Source organism: Elephas maximus, chromosome 8 (genome assembly GCF_024166365.1).
Source record: "Elephas maximus indicus isolate mEleMax1 chromosome 8, mEleMax1 primary haplotype, whole genome shotgun sequence".
In the NCBI taxonomy this organism is placed as follows: Eukaryota; Metazoa; Chordata; class Mammalia; order Proboscidea; family Elephantidae; genus Elephas; species Elephas maximus.
The window spans coordinates 100,319,963-100,346,993 of NC_064826.1; the positions used below are offsets into that span (position 1 = coordinate 100,319,963).

The 27,031-nt window shown below is 41.4% G+C and overlaps 1 protein-coding gene and 1 gene segment (V, D, J or C); both read right to left on the reverse strand.

The window, feature by feature from the left end:
- Positions 1 to 459: 459 nt before the first annotated feature.
- LOC126081593 (T cell receptor gamma variable 4-like) lies at positions 460 to 1,143 on the reverse strand. The segment is given in 2 exon segments: positions 460 to 833; positions 947 to 1,143. Coding segments are annotated over 2 exon segments (417 nt in total).
- An 11,602-nt stretch (positions 1,144 to 12,745) lies between these two features.
- The window catches only part of AMPH (amphiphysin), a 289,401-nt gene continuing 275,115 nt past the window's right edge, over positions 12,746 to 27,031 (reverse strand). For both annotated transcript variants that reach the window (XM_049893917.1, XM_049893916.1), the window contains 4 exons: positions 23,703 to 23,912; positions 21,387 to 21,650; positions 19,163 to 19,264; positions 12,746 to 13,344 (listed from right to left, as the gene is read on the reverse strand). In XM_049893917.1, coding sequence (XP_049749874.1) covers positions 13,237 to 13,344; positions 19,163 to 19,264; positions 21,387 to 21,650; positions 23,703 to 23,912 — 684 coding nt within the window. In that variant the 3' untranslated portion in view covers positions 12,746 to 13,236. The remainder of the gene's footprint in view (positions 13,345 to 19,162; positions 19,265 to 21,386; positions 21,651 to 23,702; positions 23,913 to 27,031) is intronic.

The following is a 27,031-nucleotide window of genomic DNA, read 5'->3' on the forward strand; positions in this document are numbered from 1 at the left end:
TGACTGGATAAATGATTTAGCAAACTAGCCTACCTATGTTGTTGTGTTAGTTGCATGGTGTTGGTTCTGACTCATGGCAACCCTATGTACAACAGACTGAAATGTTGCCTCATCTGTACCATCTTCATGGTAGTTGGTATGCTTGAGTCCATTGTTACAGCCACTGTGTATTATGAGTGCCTACCTGTAGTGCTCTCCAGAATGTCCTAGGGAGCAGATTAAATGGGGCTCCACCGGCACCTAGAGGGCTGAAAGAATTATGCTGTCAGCCAGAGTGCTTGGCTAAGGTCTGGAGATCTTAGTTTGATGTTTAGGAAGACACTGTGGGTGAGGGGGAATGCAGCTGCTTGGAGGGATAGAACGGTGGGGGTGAGGCATTGAGCTCAGAGTTTCTCGTTTAAGAGTACACTGAAGTCAGTGACAGGAAGTGAGGAAATAAAAGCTGGTCTATCTTGTGTACTAGGGTTGTTGGCAGCCACAAGCCAAAATTTTAAGTGTAGGATAGGTGAGGACTGAATCATCGTGCACATCCCAGGCGGCACAGTAATACACACCAGAATCACTTTCTTCCAGATTTTTGAGTTCAACTTTACAGTTTGTCGCTGTGTTTCCAGAAGCATGGTATTTCCCTGAATTGAATCCTGAGTCCACCGTCACCTCCGAGGTGGGAATGTAGTAGTAGAGGAGGCGTTGCAGGGCCTCCCCCTCTCGGTATCGGTACCAGTGGATGTAGTTGACATTCAGGTCAAGATCACAAGTGATTACGACAGATGTCCCTCTCTGCTTGGTGACTGATATCTTTCTCATGTCCAAGGTGGAAGCTTTCTGACTTGCTGGAATGAGAACAACAACAAAAAATAATGAGGAAGAGGTAATAGGGATTCCCTAGTATGGCCTCCCATTAAAACACAAAGAAACCACTTCAGCACCTGTGAAATGCACTTACCCAGAGCCAGGAAAGCTAGGAGGAGGGCTGGAGACCACAGCATGCCTCCCTCTCTTGGGCCTTAGAAGAAAAGGGAACCAGAAGGTAAGAGAAGAACAATACCCTTGGAAAACTCAAATCTGACTCACAAAGAGCGTTATTCCTAGAGCAGAGGACAGTGAGTTAGAGCTGGTGTTTCTAACTGATGTCGCAGGAGGGGAGAGGTAACTGAGCGTCTGCCTTAGAAGATTACCAAGCTGTCTATACAGAAGTGGTGGGGCGCTGGGGGCGGAGTGATGGGGTAGGACTGGGGGAGGAACCCAGGCCTCTCTGATTCACCCCGTTTCTTGAGTGCCCTCCTGTGTTAGGCTGGGAGCGGTCTGTCTGCAAAAGGTGTGAACACAGTTCAAACACCATTGCATGGGATTGCTTTTCTACTCTTCCTCTGTGCAAATTGCCCGGCACTTTCCAATTCACAGGGCCTCCTACCCTCCTGACCTTTGGCTGGAAAGGTGGGACTTCAATATACTTGCTCTGCAGTGCACTTTCTAACACCAGGTGTGCCCCCAGGGTCCAGAGGTAAGAGAATAAAGAGAGTAAAAGCAACCAGGATTCTCTCCACACTCTTGAGACCACAGTTTCTTTGGTCAGAGAGACTGCTGCTCAGAGGGTTAGGCTCCCGTTTTGTCACTGCTGCTGCCGCTACCACTGAAATTGCCTGGGGGTTGGGAGAGAACAGAAGTACCAGCCAAACAGACAAATGAAAACAGGGGTCTCCGGTCCATCCAAACCCAAACCAAACCAGTTGCCATATCGCCAACTCCTTATACCCCATGTCTGTCAGAGTGGAATATGCTCTGTAGAGTTTTCAATGGCTGATTTTTTTTTAGATCACCGGGACTTTCTTCCAAGGTCCTCTGGGTGGACTCTAACCTCCAACCTTCTGTTTAGCCGCCAAGCATGTTAACCATTTATACTACCCAGGGACTCTGGTTGACAGAGAGCCTTTTTCCCAGAAATAGAAAACTTCTTTTGGAGTTCTCTGCATCCGGTGTACAGTTCTGGGGAGGAGCCCTGGTGTTGTAAGAACTCAGCCGCTAACCAGAAGGTCGGCAGTTTGAATCCAGCAGCCACTCCTTGGAAACCCTATGAGGCACTTCTGCTCTGTCCTATAGGGTTGCTATGAGTTGGAATTGACTTGTTGACAGTGGGTTTTTTTTTTTTTTTTTTTGGACAGTTCTGGGTTTCAGGCTGTCTTTGAGCTCAGGCTGCGAGATATCAGAGGAAAAATTAAATGGGAAACTCACCGTCAGTTCAGTTGTACTTCACTTTCTGATTTCCTTTCCCAATCTGTTTGCTGCCATTTATGTTTCAGAGCCCTCAGATACAGGGTTATAATTGCTTTCAAGGGGAGAGACAGGGTGATTAGTATGTGTTCACTCCAAATAGTCCAGAACCAGAGCTCGCTCTTTGCCATGTGAATTTACAGCTCCTTCTACCAAGAGGTACCATTTATTTTCCCCTTCCTTGGAAATGGAAGAAGCTAAGGAGCTCCAGTTCTGAGCCTTGACCAAAGAGTCCTTATGTATTTTTGCTAACTCTCTTGAACCCCACTATTGTCATGAGAACAAGTCTGGGCTAGCCTGCTGGAGGATGAAAGACCATGTGGAACATACTTGCCCAGGTCATCTTAGAGCAGTCAGACCCCAGCCAACCCACCAGCTGATCAAGCACTGATCTACCATGTGCTGGGGATTCAGACACATTTTTTAGGCGAAATACTATGTAACTTAACTTTGGGAACCCATGGGTAGTGCAAATGGTTAACACCCTCTGCTGCTAACCGAAAAGTCGCAGGCTTGAACGTACCCAGTGGTGCCTCAGAAGAAATAGGTAGCCATCTATTTCTGAAAAACCAATTGCTGAAAACCCTGTGGAACACAGTTCTACTCTGACATATGTAGGGTTGTCATAAGCCGGAGTCAACTCGAAGGCAATTTTTAAGAAATTTAATCTGTATAAAATTTAATCCTTATAATAATACTTCGAAGTAGGTATAATCAACCACATAAAACAAATGAGAAAAACCAACTCTATGAAAGGTTAACTTGTTCAGGGTCACTTAAGAAGTGCGTAGTGGAGCCTGGATATAAGGCAAATTCTAGCAAACTCCAAAGCCCACCCACCATCCATGGAATACATGAGGAATTTCTTTTTAAACCATGTAAGGGGTCATGAAGAAAATTTCAGAAAGATTGCAAAAACTCAAGAATAACTCTTCGATATCAGTAAACAAAAAGCTTAAAATATTCTTGGATATTCTTGTATCTAATCATAGAAGAAATTTCAAAAGTAGAAATTTCTTCTAGCACTTTCAATCATTGGTGACCTTTTGTAAAAGGGTAAATTTTTTGAGGTCATCACAGAAACCTTCCCTCTGTTAAGTGATAATAAATACCTTTTATTAACTGTCAAGCCTTGTATGTATTCATTCCTTCCTCACAGTATAAAGTTAGGTATCATTTATCCCCATTTTGCAGATGAAACTGAAACTTAGGTGAGGTCACCTAGCTAATAAAGAGCACATCCAGAACTTGAACCAAGTCTGTAGTCTTCAGAGCCTGTGCCCTAAGTAAACTGTGTGTTTATCATTCAGGAATTAACTTCTGTCTTTTAATAAAAACCTGGTGCTGTTACATTTTCTGTTTTTTTTTTTCAACGCTAAAAATTTTTTTTGTGTGTGTTTACCGCTTTAAAAGTACAATATTTTGGTTGCATTTACTAACTTCTAGCACCCCCTGCTGGCCATTGGCAGTATGACACACATTATAGTTTTAGGTAAGAAACTACAGGGCTGCCATTTCCCCAGCTTCAAATGAGTCTTTTTTTTTCTTTCGGTCTTTTCTAGTTGCAACAATTTTTGATTCTGAATTGTATTCATATTCCAGGTTGAAATAACAGACAAGAAAACTGGAAGCTTATGCTTTTTTTTGACCCAACAATAATGCATTTTTCTTGCATCCTCTTTGATTTGATACTGCTCTTAGAAAATCCTATTTGAGTAGGTTTTTGAATGACGACACATCATTTCCTAAATGTCCTGTCGGTGACTGGTAGCCAATGATTTTGCAACCCCGCCTGAGCACCTCATGGGATCCATGACTCCAACTAACTTATTTCAATGTAAAGGTAATGTTCAAAAATCCCACCAAAGAAGGGTAAGAACGCTGAGACTTGGAGAGGTTAAAACACAGCTACACAACACAGACACTCATTCACACATTCACATACACGCAGACACACATACAGACACATAGACACAGTCATATATGCACAGACACAGACACGCACATACAGAGACACACGTATATGCAGACACAGAGACACACACACACGTGCAGAAACACGCACAGATGCAGAGACACACATACACGGACAGATACGTGCAAACACACTCACACAGACACATACACATGCTCATGTATACGGTATTTTACACAAATAACGTGCCTCTTCTATGTTTGTTTGCCAACTGTGCCTTCTTCCTGCAAGATATTTTCATAATTTTACATGTTTTTACAGCAACATGTAAAAAAAGAAAAATCGGCATAGCAGCGCTTATGAAAATACCTCCTGGGGGGAGGGCACAGTTGGCAAACAAATGTAAAAGGGTCACGTTATTTGCATAAAAATACACTACATGCAGACTCACATACACATGGGGCATGTACACAACTTCAGTACATACTAGGAGAGTGAATTGTGTTGATCTTACAGGTAATTGGTTCTGGCTTTGGCTAAAAACCCAAGAGAAGATCCTCAGTAAATCTAAATATTGCATGCAAAGTAGGATTCTCTTGAGGATTTTTAGAATTTGCCATCTATCTGTTGGTACTACCCCACTATAAAGTCAAGCCAAACCAAATCTATTGCCATCTAGTTTATTCCGACTCATAGCCACTCTATAGGGCAGAGTAGAACTGCCCGGGAAACCCTGGTGGAGTAGTGGTTAAGTGCTATAGCTGCTAACCAAAAGGTTGGCAGTTCAAATCCGCCAGGCACTCCTTAGAAACTCTATGGGACAGTTCTACTCTGTCCTATAAGGTCACTATGAGTTGGAATCTACTCGACGGCAGTGGGTTTTTTTAGGAGTCTCCATGGAGCCCTGGTAACAGTGGTTAAAAGCTCAGCTGCTAACCAAAAGCAGTTTACATCAACCAGCAGCAGATCCTTGGAAACCCTATGGAGCAATTCTATTCTGTCTTACAAGTTCGCTGTGACTTGGAATTGACTTGATAGCAGCGGGTTTTGTTTGTATTTTTTTTTCCCCTCTTTGGGAGTCCCCATGAGCTCTGGTGGTACAGTGGTCAAAGCCCTGGGCAGTTAGAACCCTCCAGACTCTCTGAGGGAGAAAGATGTGGCAGCCTCCTGTGAAGATTTGCAGCCTGGGAAACCCTATTGGGCAGTTCTACTCTGTCCTGTAGGGTTGCTATGAGTCGGAATCGACTCAACGGCAGTGGGCTTGGGAGTCTCCATGGTATACTTTTTCTGATTTCTTTTTGTTTTGCCCTCTTACCGTTTGTTCTCATATTTTTACAGCATATTTCTCAGTGTATGGCACACTGTCATCATGAATCCACATGGGTCATGTTATGTAGTGTTATATAAAAAAATTAGCTCTCTTTTTCCCCTTCATTTTCTAATTCTACTCCTCCCATAAGAGCCCAATCTAATGTGTTTGATCTACATCCTTAGGGCCTATGTATCTGTGAAAACTATACAGTACTGTTTGTGAATAATGCATTTTTAGTTTATGTAAGTGGTACACCATTGCTCTCCAACCAGGTGGCTGCACGGACCTCCGCTTCACCGCTCCTCTCTGCTGCTGTTTGTTCACAGCTCACAGCTTACAGCCTCTGTGTTGTGTTTAGCCTTCCCCCAGTGATGGGCACTCAGATGGCTGCAGCTCCTGGCTATCACCAGCAACACCTTGAGGGACACCTCACAGGCGTCTCTATGTGCCCAGTGTAATCATTTCTTTGAAAATGTAATCCCAGGTTTGCTGGTCAGAGAGCATACGCATACATGTCTTCACTAAACACTGCCACTGCCTTGGGGTTACCTGACATTCTAATTTTTGCCAACCTGATGGCAATAAACTAGCGTCTCATTGTTTTAATAGGCATTGATCTGGTTATTAGAGAGCTGAGGGTATCTTCCTATTCCTGGTATCCATTCATGTGTGTCCTTCCGGGACTTGCTGCTTCATTTCCTTTAAGTATAGCAAAAAGAAGACCAGCCAGTAGATGGTTAAGCGTAGTGCACTTCAAGAACCTTGGAAACATCATGCTGAATGAAGTCAGTCAGTCACAAAAGGACAAATGCTGTAGGATTCCACTTGTATGATATATCCACAGTAGGCAAACGTATAGGCCAAATTCAATTAGTGGTTACTGTGGCAGGCGAGCTAAGGCTGCTAACCAAAAGGTCAGCAGTTCAAACCCACCAGCTGTTCCTTGGAAACTCTATGGGGCAGTTCTACTCAGTCCTATAAGGTCTCTATGACTCGAAATCAACTCCACAGCAGTGGGTTACAGGGTTTAGGGGCAGGAGGGAGGGGGAAAGAGGAAGTCATTGTTTGAGAAGCAGCAAGTATCTGTTTATGGTGACAGAAAACTTGGCTATGGACACTGGTGATGGTCACACAACAGGATTAATGCAATTAGTGTCACTGAATTGTACATGTAAAAATGCTCAATTGGCAAATGTGTTTTTCTCTCTCTCTATGTATATACATATGTGTGTGTGTATATATATATATATATTTTACAACAGTAAAAAAGGGTGAATTTCATAGCCAGTTGGCTTGGGCCATAGCTTGGCCCTGCCACTTACTAGTTGTGTGATCTTGAGCAAGTTTCTTCATATCACTGTGCCTCAGCTTTCTTGTCTATAAAAAGTAAAAATAGTAACAACCTCATAAAGTTGTGAAGATGAAATGAATTAATTAATGTAGAACACTTAGAAGAGTGCCTGGCAATAATAAACACTCAATGAATGTTGATATATTTATTATCAATGACTACTATTAGTTCCTTGTTGATTTGCGTGAGTTTATGTATTCTAGATATTTATCCTTTGTGAGTGTTGGATGTTGTGAATATCTTTGGTAAGTCTGTCATATGTCTATTAACTTTGTTTAAAGTATTTCTCGTTAAATAGAAAGTCTTAATTTTGTAGTCAAATCGTTTTTTTTTAATTTGGTCATATACTTTAGGTACTTTGGAGTCTTGCTTAAAAAAACCTTTCCCTCTCCAATATCATAAAACTATTCTAAATTTTCTTATACCTAATTTCAGATTTCTTTCTGCACTGATCCTGGGATGAGAGTTTCTGGGCTTCCCTGAACTGCTGGATCAGTCAGTCTCTAGTTCATATGCTTGTGTAGAAAGCACTGGTGTGGACTCAACACTGAGAAGGTTGAGAGGGAGTTTATTAGTTTGTGGGAGAAACGAATGGCTAAAGGATGTCATATTTACTTTACATACAGTAAGAGAGCAGAATGGATGATAGCAAGGAGTGGACCGGTAGGGAAGGCTTTGTTGAGGAGGTGAGACTTGACTGTGCCTTGAGGGAGGGGAAGTGGTGGAGCGGAATAGAAGAGGGAACTACAACATGGTTAGCAAAGGTCTGGAGGGGTGGTGGGGAGTGCAGGACAGGACAGAGAGGAGACTACTCCGACAGAAGGAGAAGATAAGTATTGGAGAATACTTGGAGGACTTTGGAAGCCAAACAGAGGCACTGGGATTCAATATGATATATAATAAAACCCTTTGTCATCAAGTCGATTCCAACTCATGGCGACCTCATGTGTGCAGAATAGAACCGCTCCATAGAGTTTTAAAGGCTGTGACCTTTCAGAAGCAGATCGCCAGGCCTTTCTTCCAAGGTGCCTCTGGGTGGGTTTGAACCACCAGCCTTTCAGTGAGTAGTCAAGCACTCAACCATTTGCACCATGCAGGGACTCCTTATGACATACAACAAAGATTCACAATCAGTGTGTGTGTGTGTGTGTGTGTGTGTTCTGTGTGTAAGAGAAAGAGAGAGAGGAGAGTACTAACTTGTTGACATAGATGTTAGGTGTGTAAAAAGGATTAGGGTGTGGGGGCAAACAGGAAGAAAGAGAAGACGGAGATAAGTATAAATACAGTCTTCCTTGCCAGTGATGAGAACCAGCACTAGGTCAAGATAATGGAGATTAAAGTGCAAGATAGAATGATATTTTGAGGGAAGAAATGATGGCTGGAGTTTATAATCAGGAAAATGAAGCATCCAAGAAAACTCCCAAGTTTTTAGACCTAGGATTCTGAAGAAGGGGGCACCCATTAGTGGTGGGCTGCAACGGGGTCTAGAAAGAAGTTCCTCTGAGTGAAAGGACTATGTCTTATTAATCATGTCCCCAGAGCACAGTGACTGACACTTAGTAGGAGATTGACAAATGTTTAATGAGTAAATGAACATGTGGGCTTAGAAGCAATAATAGGACACTCCAACAGAAACATTCTTTAGACAGCTGAAATACAAACTGAGGGATAGAGATGGGCTGTTACCCCTCCCACCCCTACTCCCAGCACCCACCAGGAGAAGGAAGAAAAGTTAGTCAAGGTGACAGAGGAGGAACAATCAGAGAGGTAGGAAAACAAGGAAAAATAATACGTTGGAATCTCAAGGAGAGTGTGGAAAAGTTTGATAGCATTATCAAATACCACACAAATAATTTGGTGGTCACTGGTAGGTTTTTAGAGAGCAGATATAACAGCATAAAAACACAGAGTTCAGTGACACTCATTGATGGGGAAGGATATAAGGGTATCAGCCATGTGGCAATGTTCCTACATTAGACCTATGTTATATGGCATTGGAATGTATCAGGGAGGGTTTCTGGAGAGCTAGCCTCATACTCCCTCTCCCTGTGCTGGGTGTTACATGGGAGAGGGAATCCCAACCTACAGGTATCAGTCAACCTGAGATCATAGGCAACTGGGAATTAACGGGATGTTACTAGACCAAGAGGAAGTGTAGATACCCTTTGAAAGCTCATCAAGTTATCTAGCCTTCCTCTCAGTTTGCATAGATTTAAGGGTTCAGTCCCAATGACGTTTTAAATCAAAAAGGTCAGTGGGTTTGGGGGATGTTGACATAATGTAATCTTAAAAAAGAATAACCAACAAGTCACAAAATATTTGGATGGACTATCGAGCTCATTCAAGCATATTTTATTTGGCTAATATGAACAACCCATAGATGGTATTTACCAAACTCTTGCTGTGTGCCTTGAGCCGTGCTGCCTGTGAACAGCCAGGGCTTGCCACATCCTGGGAAGCTGCATGGCTGGATAATCGTAAAATAGGTAGAAGGCAGGCAGGGGTCTAGGGTTAATAGAACCACATGGTTCTCAATTCTCTAAGTTTGCCAAGAGAAAATTGGCTACCACCTTCTCCATGCAGCTACGAAATGTTAGTCTCCGTTTTGTTTGGGTCTTAGGAAGAGGTCACAGTCTTGGAGATAGTTGCTACACCATCACTGAGAGAGACTAATTAGCTCTCCAAGGTCTGGCACATAGTGTTTCTAAGGTTTTTAGTTGGGTTCCAAGTAAAAACCAGAAGGCAGCTTGGGCTCCCTTTAAGAGTCGTGGAGTCCTAGACGAGGCAAGTCAGTCTATGTTTAAGGCTTCAGAGTGTTCCGCCATACGATTTGTGTGGGATAATGCCCTGAGCTTCAGTCACTCAATCTTTAAAATTCACTGATTTCTCATAATTTTTACACAGATTCCCAAAGGCTTTTTCTTTAATGGACCAACTGAATAGACCATGGGGTCAGGGTGGGGGTTTCTAATAGCCTAACTATAGGCTTCTTTATCTGATAAGGAGTCCCCAGCTGGTGCAGTTAATGTGCTCGGCTGCTAACTGAAAGGTTGGAGTTTTGAGTCCACCCAGAGGAGCCTTGGAAAAAAGTCCTGGTGATCTACTTCCAAAAAATTAGCCATTGAAAACCATAGAGAGCACAGTTCTACTCTAACACACGTGAGGGCGCCATGAGTTGGAGTTGACTCGACAGTAATTAGTAACAGCTTATGTCATTAAAAAAAGAAAAAAGCTCACAATTCTGAACCTGCACCTGCTTTCCCTGGCAGCCCAAGACGTGATGGGTGTGGGGCTCCAGCTGGCTCAGAAGTTGTCCCAGCTTTGTCTGACAGAGCAGGCCACGGCTGCAGCAACGTGACAGCGTGTGCGTCAAACTTTTCTAGTCCCAGGGGCCTTGGGTTTGCTGAGATATCTTAAAAAAAATTAAAAGGTCAAAGGACTTTGTTTTGCAATTATATACATCCCTTAGGTTTAAATGAGGAACCCTACATGGTATCGTGAGGAAAGACACTTAAGTAGGTGTCTAATAAGAACCACAGATTTTCTTTCTTTTGTAACTATTTGAAGGTCCACGTGCCACTGGGTGTGTAAAAGGAAGCTTACAGTGCAGAGAGAAAGATCAGACGTGGCTTCCTGGGCCAAGGGCGTTCGGAATAAAGTGTAGCTACGAACTTGCTAATACACAGCCGCTGATGTGCCTACCTGGGTTGGTGAGAAGCAGAAAGGGAAAGGACAGTGCAAAGAACCTCAATAGTAATAACCACAAAAAGTCCTTGGAACCACTCAGCCTTTGAAACTGCTTAGAAAATCAAAATGAAAAATGTTCACTCCATCTTTGCAGACATTTCTGGAGAATACTCTTCTGTTTTCCCCTTATCCCTTCATTTTTAGTACACTGGAGATTTGTGGATCTCGAAAATTCCTGGGGAAAAAAAAAGTCTGATTACTTTTATTTGGTGTTTACAAAAAAAAAAAAAGCCCAAAAAACAAACGCTACAGACCAGGACAAAATAGCTAAAGTTCATCTAGGAGTGTTATGTTATTGTTGCTGAGGAATGGGCTGAATTTATCAGGGATCGGGGCAATGTCCTGTCAAATTGTGTACTTCGAGAGCCGTATGAGGAGTCCTGGTGGCACAATGGCTTAGCGTTCGGCTGCTAACCAAAAGGTTGGTGGTTCAAACCCCATCAGCGACTCCAAGGGAGAAAAGACTTGGCAATCAGCTCCTGTAAAGATGTACAGCCCAGGAAACCCCATGGGGCAATTCTACTCTGTCATATAGGGCCCTACGAGTCGAAATTGACTTGTCGGCACCTAACAACAACGGGAAGCAATGTGGAGGAATTTCAGAGCAGCTACTCCAGCTGTGGCAATTACTTTGTAGGAGATTAGTGCATTTTATGATCAGAACTAATTTTTCAGTCTTAGCTTGCAACATCGCCTGTTCCTCCTCCCAGTGTCAGGATTTCTGTAGTGAGTCTGACTGTATTTTATTGGCTGAATGGTCAGTTATGCTGCTGGGCAATGGCATGTGATCTTCTTGCACTACTAGCCTAGCATCGGCGATGACCCAGCTTCCCTGGAAATCTACTCTTGGAAAAATCTTGGGTCAATAATAGCTCTTGGTCTATTAACACTTAAAACACCGGCATCACTCACCCTCTAGGGAGCTTCCAACCATGAGTCAGAAACGTATACCACATTTTAAAAAGTCTAAAAATGCACATTCTTGATCAACTTACACTGTGTACAGAATTACATTAGCAGAAAAGAGTCTAAATCAAATGGAAGGTTATTGTTTTGTGAATCATGTTCTGTAAACAACGGCCTGACGAATTGACTTTTCTATTCCATCTGATCTGGTTTTTTGTTTGTTTGTTTAATGTACCTATGAACATAAACATGCCATAAAGAAAAGTAACCAAGACATGAGGCTGGTGTGAGCGAGAAGTGCTGATGATGAAGGCAGTAAGATTTTCAGATATGCACAGGCTCGGTCAGCACCCACAGACGGGGCGCCCGGGAGGGGCTCCATCTGCAGCTGTTATTTGTGCTCTAGTAATTGCTGGATCTCAGGGGACACCGAGTGACCCAGCAATGACCGGATGAAGAGGCTGGGGAAGGGAGGCGGGGCTATGGAGGACACTCCTTAGCGGAGGAACAAGCATCTTTCTGCACAAATAACAACTTTCAAGGAATACATCTGACTGAAACAAGAGTTCCAAGACAATGACTCATAAGAAGGAATTCAGCTAAGGTTTCACGATTACCAAAGGTTTATTGGAATGGCACAACACTGAAAACATAAGTGTTACAGATGACTTGTTGATACAGTACAACATCACCTATCTTATTGTAGGACAATCTGTAAAGATGAGTTGCATAAATATAAAGAGGTGGAAATATATAGGAGCTTTTTTTTTTTTAAATAGTGTTCTTTTGGGGGTGAATTCATATGCTCACAGTCTAGCCAATCTCATAAAAATAGAAGCTAAGACTACTTAGCTGCTCATCCCAACTGGTCTACCTCCAGCCATAGCAGCTGGACATTGAGATAACCAGGCCCTGCTTTCTTCAAAGGGGTAACAGCTCTGACTTGCTATTTGTCATCTCATCCTGCAAAATACACGTTACAAACACAGATACTGTTGACTGTTTTGGCAATGGGATGGCTGGTTTTGCCCAGAGGCAAAACTGCGACTGTCATGCCAGACAGCAGAGCAAAGCATGTATCAATGACACTTGAGAGGCAAAGGCTACAATGAGAAGGGAAGAACTCAACTATGTATATGTAGGCTTCTGCATACACATAGCTCCAGGAGTCATGGGAACTAGCCTGTGTGACGGTGTGTGCATATATACACAGATATATGTAGTTGCACTAGAAAAGAACATTGAAAACTTGTGCAGCAGTTTGGTTTTAAACACAGTAAACTGGAAAGGATGACAGGGAGCGAGCCTGTGCTCACACCGGCATGGGGGGTTAAGATCATCTCAGACTACAGGGTAACTCATCACGTCTTCTGCAGGGCAGCCACTCAAGGCCACACACCTGGTGCAGGGAAATTCTGGTTCTGGTCTGGAGGAAGGTAATTTAGAAGTGGTGGGAGGGAACCAAGTACAAGAGTCACCACAGCTTGGACAAAGCACAAACAAACCTGTTATCGATAATGTGGGAATGAGTGAGGACTTTTTTCCTTAATTCACTTTTTTTTTTTTTCCTCTTTTACATTGTTTTGCACACATGCTCCTTTGAGATGTCTTTCCAAACTTTGTCTGGCATCAGTCTGTAAATCGTTAATAATATAACAGCAAAAGTGAATGCTTCAGGTTTCCATGAAGGTTTCAAAACCCAGTAGCCAAGTACTTTCTGCAATACTTTTGGCCCTAATCCAGGCGCCGGGTGAAGTTCTCTGGGAAGAGGCCTTTGTAGGCGGCAAGGTCTTTGAACTGAAGCCAGTCTGACTCCTTCACTCCCACCAGCCAGCCTGCTTCCTGCAAGACAAAGACAGGGCTTTCAGGATCCAATGAGCCACTCGAAAAACCCGCACTACCAACAATTAATAAGATATTCAGGGACCATTAAAACCACTCAAAAAATCCCCACAGCCGATCATTAACAAAATAATTTGTTAGATCGGCGTGTGGTTCTTCACCACAATGTCACAGATGTACATTTAGCCTGGCGTGCTTTGACCAGTGAGAAAACACGTCCCAAATAATTTGTTATTTAAAAAAATTAAAGAACGGACATTTGAAATGATTTATTTTCTATATGAAGTGTAATTAATTGAAGGTTAATATTCATATTGTAATTTTTTTTTATAGCTAAGTGACACTAACTGGATGATGAGAACAGTTCTTAAGGAAGGTGGAAAAGGATCAGAATCCTAGCTGTTGCAAAGAGAAGAAGATGTGTGCAAATGTGTCGTGCACCTGGATATGACCTGACCTGTGAGTCACAGTAAAAAAGAGACCTGAGACTCCCTGGGTTAGAATACAGGGCTCATAAGCCCATAGAAGGTTTCTATTTCAGCCTGTACCACTTGCTTAGAAGAAATAACTCTGTTCCCCAGCTCACAACATGCAACCCAAATAAACCACTATTCACAGGGCTTGCCAAATACTAAGAGCTAGACGTACACCGGATGATATTAACATTGTTGTTATAAAGCCTAATTTTTCAAGTTTCCATAAACTACAAAGTTTGATGTCATGACAGTCTTGTTGGAAACATTTATATATTCCTTGTAAATTATTACTCTTAACATTTGTCTGTTAGTGTAAAAGTGTCCCCGTAAAATATGAAGACAGCCAGCCACAGAATGGTTAAAAATCCCACCTTCGTACAGTCATAAAGCCATGGGAGACAGTGCTTAACACTGAGAAACAGAGGCCACGGTTGGCTCTTGGCCTACTGATGACAAGCAGAGTCTAGCTGGAAACAGCTGAGTCGGAAGGAACAGTCTGAAAGATACAGACTGTATGGAGCGAAACTAGCAGGGAATGACTATATTTATTACGTTAATCAGTACAGGAAGGGGATCCCACCTAAGACAATAGATGACGAGATTTAATCTGAACCAAACCCAATACACTTCAAGTACATCAGATAAAACAAGGTCTCGAAAATTAAATAAAGAAGCTGAATACATTCCCTTTTGATATAATCTGAGACTATAAATTGTCACTGCTATACAGACAAGAAATATAAGCACTTAGACCAATTTTTGAAGGCAGAAAAAAAAAAAACACTGAGGAAAAAATGACTCAATAAAATAACTGATAATAACCTAGTTGATGAGGAAACACACTATCTTTAAAATTATGATGTTATACTTGTGAAGGACAAAGATATACTTGAAGTGAAATATGATAACTAAATATTTTCTAAATGTCTAGTAAATATATAAGACGTTGTTTTTCCCCAGTGTCTACATTTGACTTTGTTTATAGTGAGTGAAAAATCTAATGGAACCAAGCAGAGTCAAGCATTTAAAAAATGTTTCAGTGAAGGAAAAAAGATGAAGGACTGGCATAAACCCAACATATATATTCTGAAACACAACTTACAAGGTGAAGAACGTTAGCCATATCAATTTTCAACTGAAGAAAATAGGGAAAATTAAATTTTAACTACTTAAAATATGTGGTAGACAAGTATTTTCAGTTTGGTAATGGCAAAATAACTTGTATCCTAATAATGCTCTATAGATAATAATTGTAAACAATGGAATAACTATATATACATTAAAATATATATATATATACATACATGCATACATATATAAATCCATTTAAAATATAAAGACACAGGTTGAAAGTAAAGGCATGGGAAAACATAATAGTATTCATACCGTAAGCGTAAGAAAGCTGGTTTAAACTATATTTATATCAAACAAAGTAGGCTTCATGACAAGCAGTATTGCCAGAGGTAAGAGGTAAGGAAAAACATGTGAGTGTGTATATATGTTTGTCGTGCTGTTGTGCAGTTTGTGGCTTGCATGTTGCTGTGATGCTGGAAGCTATACCGCTGATATTTACACACCAGCAGAGTCACGCATGGTGAACAAGTTTCAGTAGAGCTTTCAGAATCAGACTACAAAGAAAGGTCTACTATCTACTTCTGAAAACTAGCCAATGATCCAAACCTTAGAGATAACAAAAGAACACTGTCTAACTAGTTTGCTTTGGGCACATCATCAGGAGAAATCAATCTCTGAAAGAGAACATCATGTTTGGTGAAGTAGAGGGCCAGCAAAGGCAAGTGAGACACCCTCAGTGAGACAGACTGGGATAACAGCAGCAACGCGATGGACTAGACCATGCCGGTGACTGTGAGGACGACGTAGGACAGGCAGTGCTTCGTTGTGTCGTACATGAGGTCGCCGTGAGTCAGAGTCTACTCAATAGCACTTATCTATCTACAACTCACCCACACACACACATCAACTATTTGAGGTATTGGACAGTGACCAAAAGAAGGCAGTATTCAACCCTGGAAAGTAGAGAAGTACACTGGGTGAGAGCTATGCTAACACAGCTTTCCCCGTAGGAATTCAGGGCAGCTAGAGCTCAATAAGAATAAAAAGATCCATTTTAAATATCCAGACAGGTTGAAAGTAAATGCATGGGAAAACATACAGTATTCAAACAGTAACATGAAGAGAGCTGGTTTAACTCCATTTGTATCAGACAAAATAGACTTCAAGACAAGGAGTATTGCCAGAGGTAAGGAAAGACATTTCATGATAACAGAGGAGTCAATGCATCAGGAAAATTAAGAAATCATAAATACGTATGAATTTAATAACACAGCTTCAATATGCCTGAAATGAAAGCTGACAGAACTAAATAGAGAAGTAGACAAATCTATACCCATGGTTGGAAATTCTAACCTCCCTCTCATTTATTAATCCTAGTATTCTAGTAGTTGTTTTACAGATTCCTTAGGATTGTCACATAAGTAACCACGCCATCTGCAGAGAGAGGTTTCTTTTTTTTCTCTCCAGTGTTTATTCCTCTCATTTTTCTTTCCTTAAAAAATTTTTTTTTCTTTCCTTTTTTAGTGTACCTTTAATACAATGTCAAATCAAGGTGGGAAGAACAGACATCTTAGAGGGAAAACTTTCTCCATCTTTTACCGTAAAGTATGTTGTTACGTGTAGAATGTTTATAGATTCCCTTTATTGAGTTGGAGCGGTTCTATTCTGTTTGTAGATTGCTGAGAGTTTTTATAATGCTTAAGTGTTAGATTCTGTCAGATGCTTTTCCTGCATCTACTAAGATGCTCATAAGGTTTCCTTTATTCATACGGTGAATTACATTGCCTGATTTTCAAATGACCAGCCAACCTTATATTTCCGGAATAAAGCCCACTTGTTATTCTTTTTTTGAAACCCTGGTGGCATGATGGTTAAGTGCTAGGCTGCTAACCAAAGGGACGGCATATTCGAGTCTGCCAGGTGCTCCTTGGAAACTCTATGGGGCAGTTCTACTCTGTCCTATAGGGTCGCTACGAGTCGGAATCGACTCGACGGCACTGGGTTGGTTTTTGGCTTTGGTTATTCTTTTTATATGTTACTAGATTTCATTTGTTAAATCTTGTTAAATTTGTCAGGATATTTGCATCTGTTTTTAACGAGGGATATTGTCTGTAATCTTTCTTCACGTTACATCTTGTCAGGTTTTTGTATCAGGATAATGCTGGCTGCATAAAACGAGTTGAGAAGCATTCCTTCCTTCTCTATTTTCTGAAAGAGTTTGTGTCTAATTGATATTAATTCTTTCCTGAATTTTTGATGAAACTCACCAGTGAAACCCTCTGGGCTGGAAGTGTTTTTTGGAGGAAGGATTTTTTCTTTTTCTTTTTTACAAATTCAATTTCTCAATAGTTATGAGGCTACTCGTATTATTTAATTTTTTGTGTCCATTTTACCAACTGGCATTTTCCAAGAAATGCACAGTTTATTGAAGTTGTTAGAACTGTCGTAAATTTTATCACACTACTTCCTAATTATCCTTTTAACGTGTCTGAGATGTGTGGACATAGCTCTTTTTGCCTGATAGCGATAACTTATACTTTACCACTTTTGTTTTTGAAGAGTCCTTCTAAGCTTTTAACAATTTTATTAATCCCTTCAAAGAACCAATGTTTGGCTTTATTGATTTTAATCTATTGTGTGTCTTTTTTATTGTATTGACTTCTGATTGTATTTTTTCATTCCTTCTATTTGTATTTAACTAGATTTATTTTTACCTTCTTAAGTTGACAATATAGAATCAATGATCACTGGGGAATTTTTTTTCTTTTTTTTTAACTTATGCTGTGTATGACCTGTGGACTATTCTGAAATATATTTTTTAAATTTTCAAATATCGGGGGCTTTTACAGATATATTATTGGTATTAACTTATACTTTAATTCTCTATGGACAGAGACATTTTTGTTTGTTTATCTGATCCAGTGCCTGATCTGTGTTGGTAAGGGTATTGTCGAGACAAAAAACAAAATGTAAGGACATGGAAGCCTTAACCTCAAAAACAGTGATGCCTAACTTTATTTTGGGGGGAAAAGGCTCATAAATCTCTTTGAGAATATTATATAAATTATAGTTCTTCACTCTAGAAACAAAAATTGTCAGTAGACACATTCATACACTTTGCATTCCATCTCGAGGGCTCACAAATCCTACGAACTAGAACAAAATGGAGTTCTCAGCACCTAAACATCAGATCACTCTGCCAGAGGGATTTCTTTTTTTTTTTTTTAAAGAAATTAAAAAAAAAAAAAGTTGAAGTATAATTTAAATACTGTAAAATGTGTATATCTTTATACAGTTCAGTGAGCTTTGACAAATGGATACACCCATGTAACCCACACCCCTATCAAGATATAAAGCATTTCCATTACTCCAGAAAGTTCTCTCATGACCTTTCACTTCCCAGTCACTTCCTACCCTCACAGAGGCAACCGCTTTCAAAGGTGATTTTTAGTGTGTAGAATTTAGGGCTTATAAGTAGCCCTGAAGTAGAACAAAGCCCTATTTAGAATTCTCTGCTCTTGCGATGACTCTCTCTTTTACCTAGAGGCTCTCAGCTCTTGCGTCCTCTGCAATGAGTTTGTAAAACTAGTCCTGGTGCCCTTCCTATGGCAAACCATCTGAAAGCCAGAGGGATGGCAACCAGGGAAAAGCAGGCTCGGAACTAGATGCCTAGGCTGACCTCTAGTTCAGGAAAAATCTACTGCAGCCCACTTCTGTGGGTAGGGGTTTGGAGTCAGTATCCTAGTTAGAAATAAAGACCTCCCTTACACAGAGGCCCCTTTACCAAATATCTCTAACCATCTAGCACTGTGACAGTGCCTTTGGGACCTCAGTAAGCTCTCACTGGGAGGATGTCGTTTCCTACCTCTGCAGGCATTAGTGGGCTCGCCGTCCAGTTTTTTCTGCCTCCCCAAAAGTCCACTGGAGATGCACTGCTCTCCACTGGTTAAAAGCACCCCTGGGAAGTCTATGGAAGTAAATGTGGGTAGTGTCTGCACTTACCGAAGACTGGTTCAGTAGGCCAGAGGTAACTCCCTGGAGTGACTATGATAAGAAATGGTCATCTTTTTTGCATAAAAAAATACAGAGTAACAGCATTCCACAAAGGTGTCCTGAAAACCTACAGTTAATGCTGAGTCGTTGTCACAAGCCATTGTCAGAGATGACACGCAGCTCAGGAAATAGAAATGTCTTCAGAAGGCCACTGTGTCCAGTGACCTTAAGAAAAAGAAATACATCCTACAGCACTTTCCAATCTCATCCTTTACCTGGTCAGCTTCTGAGTCCGATGGGACCACCAGCACCACGTCACCCCTTTGTAAGTTAAGTTCATCAGAATTTGCTGCCTCAAAGTCATGCAGTGTTTCTACCTGCAAAAGAGTATAAAATAACCCATTAATTTAGGAAAAGAAAGGGAAGTAAAATCAAAGTCTCCCAGCTAAATTCTCAGCAGACATTCTCAGAAGCATCTCCAAACTAGATAAAAAAATTAAGATACGTATCACGCCCCACGGGAGGAGGGCTGTCAGGGCAGAACGGAGAGCTTATTCTCTGTTGACTTGATATGCCTGAGTCTTACAGACTGATACTGAGGCCATTTGGTTGTGGACTTAGCAATGCAATGTCTGTCCCCTGCAACAGCAGAACAGTAGTGCATGAATTACATTTTTAATTATCATAATTCTTTTAAAAGCTGCCTTTTATTTATCACTGATGCTTTACTATCGTTTTCGTTTCCTTTTTTTTTTTAAGCTTGAACTGGCTAGCTCAAAGTTCCTCTAACCTTAGCTTCTGAGAGTTAATAATCAGGAAAACCATCACACGCATGTTTTAAGGGAATGAATATTTAATTAAACCCTGAATCAATTTCTTTTTAAATAAACTTCCTCCCTTCCCTATCCTACCCTTTAAACCACAGCAATCTCTTTCTTTTCTTTCCTCTTTTTTTTTTTTTAAGATTTCCTTAATGTTTTATTATAGAAAAATAAGTTTAAAGTAAAAGAATAGTATAATGAACCCCCTATGTACCCATAGCTCTGCTTGGACAACTAATAACTCATGGTCACTCTTATTTCCTCCATATCCCCACCCTCAACCCACCTCCCAACCCCCATCCCACAAGATTAAACAATCTGTTTTTTAATGCATATTTTTCATATACAGTCATAAAGTGTCAAGCTGGAAATGACTATCTGACTCCAAAGTTCATTTCTCTGATGAGAAACTGAGGCCCAGAAGAGTTACATGATGGGGCTCAGCTTGCACAGTACTTAGAGAAGCCAAGGTTGGATCCCAACAAGCCTTGGCTTTGCATGGCACACTGCTTCCTTTCTTTCTCGTACTCTAAAGAAAACAAAACACACGAGGATACAGTGCCCTCACTAACCAAATGTTTAATATTTTTTCATGCTAATTCATTCATAAATTCATTATACCCATTCCCATCCCCATTGGATACAGCATGGTAGCAGTTACTTTCCAATGAACTGAGACAGAGAATGAATATTACAATGCAGCTTGCACCTCCTCAACCGCACAAATTCGACACAAGAAAAGAATCTGAATTGTGAAACATAAAATCAAATTACAGAACTTAAAAATCCCAAACAGTTGCCTTTTAGGTGTTTCCCGAAAGTTCTTTATAATGTCTGTTTGGTATATGAAGACACCAAGTAGTCACAGGATGGCCATTCTAAGAAAAACCTTCTTCCCATCAATTTAGGCCTCTTTTTTGTTTGTTTGTTTAACTCCCTCTCCAGAGAAAATCATTAACACATTTATTCACTTATTTAAAAAATATTTATTGATACCCTACTCAGTGTCATGTACTGTAGTAGGTAGGAAGTCAACCAATAATTCATGTGTCCTACAGAGGCATATAATTCAATCAGGGTGCAGACTAGTAAAGGCAATTTCAAAACCATGGTCTGTGGGCTGGGGGCACCCACAGAGCACCAGGGAGCCCAGAGGAGGGCAAGAGCAGTGGAAGGAATTCACTCACTTGCTGCTGGGCAATCACTCCATCTACAGTGACCTTTCCTCTAATTATTCCTTGTTAACATAAGGAAAGATATTACTATAGTGCATGCTTGTTCAAACCATTGCCATTGAGTCATTTCCGACTCATACTGATCCTATGGGACAGAGAAGAACTTCCCCATAGGGCTTCCAAGGCTGTAATCTTTACAGAAGCAGACCACCACATCATTCTCCCGTGAGCAGCTGGTGGGTGCCACCAACTTTTAGGTTAGCAGCCAAGTGCTTTAACCACTGAGCCACCAAGGCCGCCTGCTTTTTTGTCCAGTAGCATGGAGATCTTGCCATTTTACAATGTGATGTTAGCACGAAGAGAAAAGCAGTACAAAGAAAAAATACGTATTGCAAAGTAAATGTTGAAATCAGAGAATCAGAGGTTTGAACAAAAGGGACTCAAAGCAAAGGCAAGGCATATGGCTGTGAGATTTTAAAAAAGAAAAGAAAAAGAAAAAAGACCTTATAGAGAAAGCCAGGGGGCAATTCCTGAGAGGTGTCGCGTACAGGTCCTGACTGGTCAGCGTCTCCAGCCGGTGCCGAGGGGGCAAGTGGAGCGTCCTCCAGGGCCTTCTGGTCCATGGCAGGCACTGTCTCACTGGTGGAGCCCAGGATAGCTGCCTCATCAGTTGCCTCTTTGGCTTCTGCGCCAACGATTATGTCGAGTTCTCCTTCCCCTTCATGGTTGGAAGCGGGCTCTATGATCACAGAAGGGATGACCTTCTCCTGGGGGAAGGAAACGTGGTGGTTCTGAGGGGGGCCTGGGAAACAAGACTTCCAGGTCTTCCATGACCTGCCTCAACCCCTCTCACAGCCTTCTTGGCTGCTGCCTCCTGCACTTACCCCGTGTGGCTAGATGCCTCGCTGTTCTCCAAACACAGCCCCAGCTGCCCTGCCTTTGGTCTGCCTTTGCCCTGCTTACATGGCCTCCTTTCAGTTCTTGGTGTGTACTAAAACCTTAGTGAGATAGCTCTTCTGGATCTAGAACAATCAAGCACTTTGGGGAGAGTGAGGTTTCTGTGCAAATTAGAAAAGTGATACCCATTGCCATCAAGTATATTCCAACTCCTAGCAACCCTACAGGACAGAGAGCTGCCCCACAGGGTTTCCAAGGCTGTAATCAAAAAAAAAAAAAAAATTTTTTTTTTTTTTAATCTTTACAGGAGCAGATCACCAGGTCTTTTCTCCCACAGAGTGACTGGTGAGTTCAAAGAGCTCACTTTTGGGTTAGCAGCCAAACGCTTAACCATTGCCTCACCAGGGCTCCTTGGAAGAGGGATAGGAGACTGAAGGAGAGGGTGCCTCTGAAGGTGTTGGGGAGGCAATCCTGAACCTGAACATAATAGGATGCCAAGGATAAGGCTCTGTGGGTCTCATGTTTGCGGTGGTCCATTCTTGTCCTGGTGAAGGCTAACACTTGTTTGAAGCTGACATTTAACTTCCTGTAATTCCTTTTTGCCCAGAGTCCAGTGGAACTTCTGAATAGCCTGAAATTACATGCTGGATTCAAATAGCTAGCCTATATTTGGGGACAATCAACTAGTCCCTTGTTTGTTGGTTATCACTGGAGCACACAATGCAGTTACTTCCTGAGGGGTTACCAGCTCTGCCATCTGTCTCTACTGCCCGGCGAAAAGCAAAACCAAAGGATCCAGGCCTCCTTTTCATTTTATTTAACAAAGATGAGCAATGAGGGGAGTTTCACCAGCATATGGAAATTCAGAGATGCTCATTGCCTTTCAGATCATGTTTTATATTTCCTAGGATACCAGTGGGCACAGCATTCCCATTCTTCAGTTTGGAGAAAACAATACACTCTGGTCAACAAGCACAGCAATATAGACACAAATACTCCCGGCATGGTGACAAGGAAATCTATTCTTTTGAGTTACTTCTCCAAATACCACTGTTATCTGCTGTTTTTCTAGTGGGAGGAAAGGAAAAATTCAGTTTCAGGCTTTAAACAACTCTTGAGATATTTGGGGGAATTTATTATGAACAAAATAATCACAGAAAGGAAAGCATAACATTAAGCCCACTATTCACTGTGACCTCCCACAATCGAGAAGGATCAACCAATGGGCTGCAGAAGAGCTGTCCCTGCATTGGGACCTGGGTCAGAGGCTCCCACAGTCATGGAGTATGTGGATCTGTTACCTCTGAACACTACTCTGAAGATGTGAAGAGCTACCTTCCTGGCCAGCATGAGGGACTGAGGGCTAACTCCAACTCCATTTATGCATTTAGGGCTCATTTCCCTTTTAAAAGGGCAACATAAGGATGGACCCTTGGTGAAATGAGCCTAATGGTGAATTTGAAGCACTTTAGTAATAATAACCACCACAAAATGGTGTAATAATAGTAATATGTTTTAACTACTGAGTTCTCACCTTGTGCCTGCCACTGGCTATGGGTATTTTCTCACACAATCCCTACAATAGTCCCATGATTCAATCATACCCTCTGTCTTCTCCCTCCATTCTCATCCTCTGTATCCTGGGTGTCATTCCTTTTCTCTGTCATGTTATCCCATTATTTCCTTTTCCCTCCTCTGTGCTGAAGCCCAGTCAGCTGCAGGCACTGGGGGTCTGTGTGGGACCCAGAGGATGCTGGGACCACTCTCTCCGTGCACCCAATAAACTTTTTTGTTGGGATGGGGCATCACAAAATGGTGGCAAACCTAGTCCACATCCAAAACCAGTTACCACCATTAACCAACAGACAAAGCATTCCAACTGACGCCATCTTCCCAGAACCCCATTTCACTAGAACCCTTACCTGAGGCACTGCAACTTCCATTTCTTCTGAAAGAGGTCTGTCACTATCCACAGCCTCTGTGGTTTCAGTATCAACCTTGGCCTCCTCTAAACGTATTTCTTCATCAGCAGGGAGAGCTGCCTTCTCTGTCTCTGCTTCCTCTACCAGGGAGCCCTCAGCTGCCGACATCAAGGTTCCAGGAGCCACGTCAGCATCAGCTCCAGGCACAACCTGTAAAACAGGAACCAAGGCAGGTCATGTCTGTATCTTCATGGGTCTCAGTTAAGAGTCAAACCCAACCCTTTCACTTCTCTCCTCTCTGCTGAGGCTCATCAGACTTTGAAGCTTTCTTTGTAAATTTACGGAACCCCAGAATTCAGGTACAGCAGCATCTGCCATCTCTTTATCGAAAATTGGACTTCTTTCCTTCCTGGGAACACAACGATTCTACATTCCTCAGCCTTCCTTGCAGTTACATGTGGACAATGGAATTTGAGTAGAAACGACATAGACCACTCCTTAGCCAAGGCTTTAAGGTGTGGATGGTCCCCTCCACAAGCTCTTTCCATTTCTGTTGGCTGAAAGCAGATGATGATGAGGTCCTAGGGGATGTCTGAGCCACAAGATAGAAAGGGTCTGGGCCCAAAACCTGGATCATAGAGGAAAACAACATATGAAAAGCATCCTCACCCCACAAAATCAGAATTTAGAAAAACCTGCATTTCAATATAAACTTTAAAATCTTCCTGGGAAAGGTCTCAAAACTTTAATCACATTCACCTAAAAAAAAAAAGGTGTGGGGGCGGGGGTCAGAGTGGGGGGGGCTTTCTTAATGAGCTCTCATAAGAATAACGACAAAAAGAAAAATAATTTTTGTTATCAAATCTGCAAATATATTACACCACATGTATCTGCACTGCCATGTGTTTGTAAGCAAAATGCCAAAATCAGATTTTGAGCTTTTACTGGGAGAAGTAAAATAGAAAAAAAAAAAAAAAAATTTAGAATTTCCTTTCTAAGCTCAGAACACAGTTAAAAGAAGAGTTTATGGGGTGTTTAAAACATGCAGGAATGAACTAAAAGAGTGCGGTCAGAAGTTCAGTATGAATAAATTGGTCTTGGAGTGAGTCCACCTCTTTACCACAAGTCTAACAACATCATCTTGGGAGAGGTGATTTGAGAAGCTCAGATCAAAAGCCTGAGGAAGAAGGAGAATATTAGACTGATCTGGTATGATATACCCAGGACACATATTTCAAAAACTGATTTGCTATCTGATGTGATTAGGATTACACATTGCTTTTCTTTATTGAATCAGTTTTACTCAGTTCATCCTATTAAGTTAGGAAAGCCTAATCCTGCCGATACTAACTCTCAAACGCAGAATCCTGAAAAGGGCGATCACGTGTCAGTGTCTGTGGAGTGGGCATCAGAGATGGGAGAAGAACAGTACACACCAGACACCTAGACTCATAACAAGGAATAAAACAACCTTTCTTATGACTCAAATCTATAGGTGCTAGATTAAAGAAAAATAACCCATTGTTGAGTACATTATTTACAATGGTATTAGTTTGGGGATGAAAAATGTTAATAGCTATACTGTTCATTAGAAATGTTCATTTTCTAGAAATTAATTTCCCTCTCTTGTGAGAATTCTCTATTACGAGAATTTAACTCTCCAAGAAAAGTGTACAATGATCACACATGTAGCCGCTAGCCATGATAAACCATTTATTTCTTTTTTCTTTTTACCCTGTCATTAAAGTGCATAGGTTCAGAGAAGCCACCCTTTTGCATGAATTTGTAACAGGCACGTATTTAAAGTGAATTAAAATGTTGATAATTATTGACGTGAGGTGACAGGTACTTTGATATTTATACTTTGCTAAATGACTGAAATTTCCATCATACACTTTATTGAAAAATTTAGGAGACTTACATATCTTGTTTTAAATAAACTCTGATCTTTTTTATGGATGTTATTGTTACCGTTACCAAAACCACCAAACCGAGCCCATTGCTGGTGAGTTGATTCCTACTCATAGCGACCCTATAGGACAGAGTAGAACTGCCTGATAGAGTTTCTAAAGAGCGGTTAGTGGATTGAACTGCTGACCTTTTGGTTAGCAAGCAAGTGCTTAGCCACTACGCGCCAGGGCTCCGACATGTACATACTGCTGTAACAGTCATTATGTTATTTGAGCATATTATCTATAAGCTACTCCCTAATAAATTATACATAAGTCCTTCCACACATGTGTTCCAAGCACATACTATTAGCAACTGAATTTTACTCTCAACTGAATTGACACTTTATCTCCAGAAGAGGGCATATTTCTGTGCAGAATTGAGTGTATTGCCAAAAGTAATATAACTCTCACCATAAAAGTAGAATGTTAATCGTTAGTCCTTAATTTATGTCTATCAATTGGTTTGTATCAGATTTTATTATTGCAAGACACACATCACCTTTCATTTGCTAAATAATTTAAACAGGCATTATTTGCTGGGTATGATTTAGACCTGGCAGTGTGGCTGCGGTAACGCCAGCACACCAGCAGGGGGAGGCCAAGGACTCCATCTGACTAATGCTACTGACCCAGCAGAAGCAAGCACTCCTGGCTTCAGCCATTTACCTGGTCTCTGTCACAGAAAAAGGAATGGGGCATGTAGAAAATTGTTGGTAAGAAGGACGGCAAAAAAAAAGATCAGTAAAATATTAAAGTTAACAAAACAAGCAAAGGCAGGGTGTCAAGGAGACTGGCAGTTTGTAGAGATGAAAAGGCAAAGAATTTGAATGATGTTGGACAGGAGAACAAAGAAATAGTCCTCCCTTCTTCCCTGAACTCATTGATAATGAATTCCCATTTCTCTGTTAGTTGCTGTCCAGATGATTCGGACTCATGACGAGCCCACGTGTTCCAGAGTAGAAGTGCTCCATAGGGTTCTTCTTGGCTGTAATCTCTGTGGAAGCAGATCACCAGGCCCTTCTTCCATGGAGCTTCTGGGTGGGTTCAAACCGCCAAGCTTTAGTTTGGTAACCAAGCATAAACCATTTGGACCACCAAGGCGTCTTCCTATTTTGCTAGTCACTGCTTAATTAATACTTTGATTTTATAGACTTAAGAACATGACATAAACAGAAAAGATTGTCTACTATCTGTGTCGCCTCACATCCGTCTGTTTCCGTCATCAGTCTAGTAATCACAGGGCTTTAATTTCCCCTTCGTAGCGGGAACCTACTCCACAGTTTTGCTCTTACCAAGTATTTTCAATGTATCCTTACTGACCCTAACAACAGAACAACATAAAATTACGATGGAGAATAAGGAACCCATTTGCTCAGA